At 29.4% G+C, this 6,000-nt stretch overlaps 1 protein-coding gene across 1 annotated transcript; it reads left to right on the top strand.

Moving 5' to 3' along the window:
• Nucleotides 1–2,828: 2,828 nt before the first annotated feature.
• LOC138348923 (probable carboxylesterase 12) lies at nt 2,829–5,497 on the top strand. The gene is made up of 5 exons (XM_069298524.1): nt 2,829–3,052; nt 3,140–3,150; nt 3,251–3,253; nt 5,047–5,199; nt 5,310–5,497. The coding sequence occupies exons 1-5, from the start codon at nt 2,829–2,831 to the stop codon at nt 5,495–5,497; spliced, it is 579 nt and encodes a 192-aa protein (XP_069154625.1).
• Nucleotides 5,498–6,000: the final 503 nt, after the last annotated feature.

Raw genomic sequence — 6,000 nt, forward strand, 5'->3', positions numbered from 1 at the left:
GAGTATATATGATTAATAATTACATAGGATGTGTTTGTTAAGATTAAAAATAATATTTTAGAAATGATTTGTAGGAAAATATATGTTTCTTATTTATTTTCTTGTTTTTGATAGGTTGGCAAAATATTATACCAAAAATATTTTAATATATTTTAGACAAATATTATAAGAGGTAAATGTAATATCTATTATAGAAATCATTCCTTATTTTAAGAGGAAAAAAAGTTATTTTCTTGAGAAAATATATTGCAAAGATTTTAACTGATCAAATATAAAAAAATTAACATTTTACGTAATGAACACCATCTTAGATTCATCAAAAAAGTTTCTCCAATTTCACATAAAAAGAAACTTAACAAAATAATAATAATAATACATTCACGGGCCTATAAGAATAATATCAGTTTTATTTGTAAAATCTACTTGATTCATATTATATTAATATTTTTCCTATAGAAAATGATCCAACAGAACTATTCGTCACAAATGTTAAATTAACATAGTATATGTTCAACTCTAGCTAATTATCTTATTTAACGAGACTTATATTTCACTTATAGTAGTAGGTAGAAATGTTAGAAGGAAAGAAATTGGCAGATCTAGTAAATAAAGTTCATACAAAAAAAAGGGATAATGCACAAGTACCCCCTTAATCTATGCCAAAAATCTCAGAGATACACTTATATTATACTAAGGTCCTATTATCCTTGGACTTATTTTATTAATAATTGTCAACCTCATTTTGGCCTACGTGACACTATCTTGTGGACCCAACGCTGATTGACTTTTTTTTTCAAGCTAGTGCCATGTAGACCATAAAGGGTAGAAAACTCTTATAAAATAAGTTCAGGGGGTAATAGTACCTTAGTACAGTATTAGTGTGTCTCTGGAATTTCGAGTATAGGTTGAGGGGATACTTGTGCATTTTCCCAAAAAAAAAGTTACTATAAAAGTCTGGATCATTTCTTGTAGAGAAACACATTTTAAATAAATTTTAACTCTATTTTTTAGTTTGCTTTTTATTAATTTGTACTTCTAAATTTACTTATCAAATAAGTTGTCAATTACTTCTTTTCTATTTTAGAATCCTTATAATAACATATTTCTAACGAATTTATTTCTCTCATAACTAATTTACTTAGGAGTATGAAAGAGTTGCCCTTGATCTCGCACATAAAAATGGTTGACAGACAAAGCTATTCGTGATATCAAATACGAATGATCATTATCAGAAGATTTAGATATGCCTTGCTAGGATGAGCTAGACTTTCAACAATATAAATCACTACTTGAGAAGCTTTCTTGCAGTGCCTTTGATTATTGTTACGATCATCAACCGCAACAAAAAACATTCCTTTAAGTATAAAAAAAGTTATCAAAACTATAATTTGAATTTATAAACTTTAACACCAGTAAATGACTGGCGCCTTATATCAACTGGTCCATCTTGACTTTAGACATCTAATCTTCCAAAATTTTTACAAAGTGGGATCAAGATATAATAAATTAAAATTAAAATGTGGGAATGACATCTAATCTCTCTCTATATAGTGGCGTAGATTTTCACAAAGTGGGATCAAAATATAATAAATAAAACTAAAATGTGGGAATGAGGATTCAAACTTGGGCAGGCTAGGAAAATTATGCCTTCTTCACCAACTAGACCAAGGGTCACACTCGTATTAGTGGTGTCAAAAGTTAATATATACATATAAATTTTTTTAAAATGATTATATATATATATATATATATATATATATATATATATCAGAATTTGGTGAAATTACAAAATATTATTTTCTTGATCTTAATTGTATATGAAATTAGTATGTAGCGAATTTGAATAACTTTTATTATTTATATAAATTGTGCTTATAAATTCATTCTAAATTTTTAGTGGCTAAAACTTCATTCACATAAATAGTGTTGAAAACCAAATCAAAACACAAAAGTTGTGGAAATATCATTAGATTAAATAGCCCTGACATATGGTTGACTTTTAGACCTATTAAGAAATATATAATTTATTTTAAGAAAATTAATTCCTTCTAGTTAAAATTGTAATGTTTAAGATTGTCCATATTCACTAATTTATTTAATACTTAGGTGTCATTCTAATCTAGTAAAGAAAACACCGTAAGAGGATAAGTAAGAAGACAAATGAGAAATAAATCATAAAAAATAAATATTTAACGTGGTCTGGTGAGTCGATTTACGTCACAAGAGGAGATAAACAATTCACTATATAAAAAGAGAGTATAAAATATATAGAGAACTTGTTAGGACCATAATAAGCAGGTGTAAAAGGGAAGCTAATAAATCAAACCTCGAAAGATCATGAGTAAGAATACAAACGAGAAAGATACCAATTCACTTGGAACACAATCTCCACCATAATTTCGAAACCCCGGGAGTATATTGTGAATGCTGATTAAGTTAAAAGATACAAACATATATTTATAGAGTCCTCAAATATTTTCTACAAGAAAATGACTTGTCAAAATATCAAAAAACATTTTTCTAAAAGAAAAATCTATTTATGGTAAGAAATTAGAGCAAATAAAATCCAACAAATCTCTGCGTATGCCTGACATTTTGACAAAATAAATTTGTCCATCTTTTTCACAAAATGAATAGGATCTTGCATCTCTTCTTCATAATCTCATCCATCAAATCGTAAATTATCATCATCTTATCGGAGAACAATGTACCGGTACGCCTTTACTTGCCACAAATAGCCCAAAATAACCAGAGATTTCCATTCCTTGTGTATTTCCATGGCGGTTGATTTGTGATGTAATCGGCATTTTCTACTTACTATGATAGTTATGACTTATGTCCACTCTGTAGCTGCAGAAACTGATGTAGTTGCTGTATCTGTTGAGTATCGATTAGCTCTGAAGCACAAAATTCTTGCGTGTTATGATGAATTGTGGACTGTTATGAAATGGGTTTCTTATGATGATTTGTGGGCTATTATGAAATGGGTTTCTCAGGGAAGTGAACCATGGATGAAATGTTATGCTGATTTCTCCAGAGTTTTTTTTGTCAGGTACATCAATTGATCTTTTTCTTTAAGTTGTTAGCTCCTCCTGCTTAAAAGTCTTTTCCTTCTTCGTTTCTCTTGCTTTTTGTTCAGACAAAAAACTGGTTTTGCGTGTCGGTGTTTTGCTTAGTATTTTGGTGTAATGGTTCTTTAGTTTGTGTAGACATTCTGGCTAATGGTTGTTTTTGCTGTTTTTGGTATCAGCTTGTTTGTGTAAAGTTGTAAACTATTGTCCCTAATGCTATAGTGTATATCTTGGCATTTGTTTCCTGCTCATGTGTTCTTTTTGACATATCAAAAGGGAGAAGGGTATATGCGCATATCATTATCATTATTGAATGAAAGTTGAGTTATCAACACTTATATTTGTCATTATCAAAAAGAGGGAATTTGATGAGAGTTAATATGACTCAATTGTATTTTGATGATGAAAATATGAGAACCAAGTACTTCTATACAGGTGCTCGGAATAATCAAATTGCCATTATTTTGGAAGGTTCAAAATACCAGGGCTATTTAAGAAAGCAGCGAAATAAAACTTATTTATGGATATAAAAGACTTGCGCAGAAAAAGGCAAAACCTTTCCATAAAAGAACTCTACATTCATGCACAAGGACTCTATTTTGTCATGCGTCTCTTCCTAGAAAGACTTAGTTTTCACGCATACAAATTAACAAAGTAGACAAATACTTTTTCTAATCAAAGATGATATTAGCAAACAATTTTGTTATTAACTTGTTGATGGAGTGCCTATATAAACAGAGATATCCAGCTAGAGAAAAGTAGTCTTTACGATCGAGAAGAAAAGTGAAGAAAGGTGAGAGAAAGAGAGAGAGGCAACAAAGATCGTCTTGTGAGTTTGTGAGCTCGTGAGCTTGTATGATTATAAACAAGAAGTTGAATTTGACTTCTTGTGGAGTGAGAGTGTTTGCGAGTTAGCTAGCAAGAAGTGGATTTGGCTTCTTGTGAGTTGAGAGTTCGATTAGAGTTAATTGAAAAATTGTAATTGAGTAAGAAAAGTTAATAAAAAAAGAGTTGGGTTTTTCCTTCCTTGAGTGAGGAAGGTTTTATACAAACGTGTTTGTTTTATTGCTTTCTTCTTAAGCAAATTATTTAGAACCTGATTCTTGATATAGGGGTAAGGTTTTATCAGTTTAAATTTTGCAAATCTTTATATTTGATGCGGTAAGGGTGACAAAATCAAACTCAATTAATTCAATTTATTTATTTGTTACCTCAATTTGTTTTATCTAAATTCATTTCAATTTAGTAAAATTGGGCTGATATGTAATCCAAATTCATTAATGAAATTTGTTGTTAATTTTAGTTTTTTAAATATATAGTGATAATAAAAAAAATTCTTTTAGGTACTAAAATCTTTTTAAATCCAACAAATAAAATATTTATAACTTAGTAAAAATTGACTTGATTGGGTTGTGACCCATTGCCTTGCCTATTTTGACCCAAGTAAATTTTGGTTGTGTAAGATCTTGACTCATTTTGACTTACCAAATTTGATTCACATGACTCATTCAAATTTGACGCAACCTGCTCAATATATTGCCCAAATTTTCTGTATATTTGGAATTTGGTTGCGTTTTGATTGATTAGGTTACATTGTTTTAACTCATTTTGATCCGATAATTCTAAATTTATCGTAATATATAAAAACATACTCAAATTTGACCCAACTAGAAAGTAATCATTCAAACTTTGATAGTTTGCACATTTAGACTCATCAACTTGAGATCAACTGACAACTTAACACTCTAACTCACCTTCATTGTGTCTATTGGATACACTACGCAAATGTGAAATATAAATTTCAAAGGTGTCTAAATGATCATTTGTAAGTTGGAGTATTTAACTGACATTATAAAGACGAGTTAAGATGTCGGAGATATGCATACTCAAGGTTAAAAGTATTTACTTGCTAACGGAGAACAAACATAAGCAGATTGATTGATTTACTGAAAATGTATTGATTCTGTCACGTCAGGTAATAGCTCAGGAGCCAACATTGCTCATATCATCATGATGCAAGCAAGTATAGATGAAGATCATAAACTTGAAGTTGGAGATAAGTTGAACCTCGTTGAAATGGCATTGACTCACCCCTTTTCGGAAACAATGAACCAAATAGAACATGATCGTATATTTTCCCTGAAAATCCCAATAGTGATGACCCTCGATGCAATCCAGCAGCGCGTCCCAGTTTTCTATCCAAGCTTTGTTGCTCCAACATTCTGATATGCATTGCAGAGGAGGATTTTAGAAGAGACAGAAGTTGGACATACTATGAGGCCTTTAAGAAATGTGGATGGAAAGGTGAAGTGGAGATCAAGGAAACACAAGGGGAACAACATGTTTTTAATTTGAATAACCCAACTTGTGATAAAGCTAAGATCTTGATGAAATGGTTGGCTGATTTCTTTCAACAAGCAAGCTGAATGCTTGCTGTGTGTGGGGAATTTTTATTTAGAACTATCAAAACTTTGCTAACTCTTATTCAATTTTTTCAAATGAGTAAATTATATATTACTTTTATGATCCTTTCATAAATAAATATTTGCAATTACATATTATTATAAATGTTTCAATAGGCTTAAGTTTCTAAAGATTTTCTAATTTGCTAAAGGGAAACGTACAATAAATATACTATGTTAAGAAATATTTACCATTTATATTAATAATATTTCTTTTCACTTGATCACTTTTAATACAATTTTAATATATATTATAGAGAACAACTTATAAAACACATATATTTCAAGTTTGATTGATAAATAATACATTTATCGTATATTTTAGTACACTTATAATACAATGTGTCAATTTCTTATTAAATAGGCGTAATATATTTTAAAAAAAATATAATGCTTATATATTACATACATAATTCACTTTTAATACATATTATAAATTTATCATAGTATTGCTATATATTGCTATA

Source organism: Solanum lycopersicum, chromosome 5 (assembly GCF_036512215.1).
Source record: "Solanum lycopersicum chromosome 5, SLM_r2.1".
In the NCBI taxonomy this organism is placed as follows: Eukaryota; Viridiplantae; Streptophyta; class Magnoliopsida; order Solanales; family Solanaceae; genus Solanum; species Solanum lycopersicum.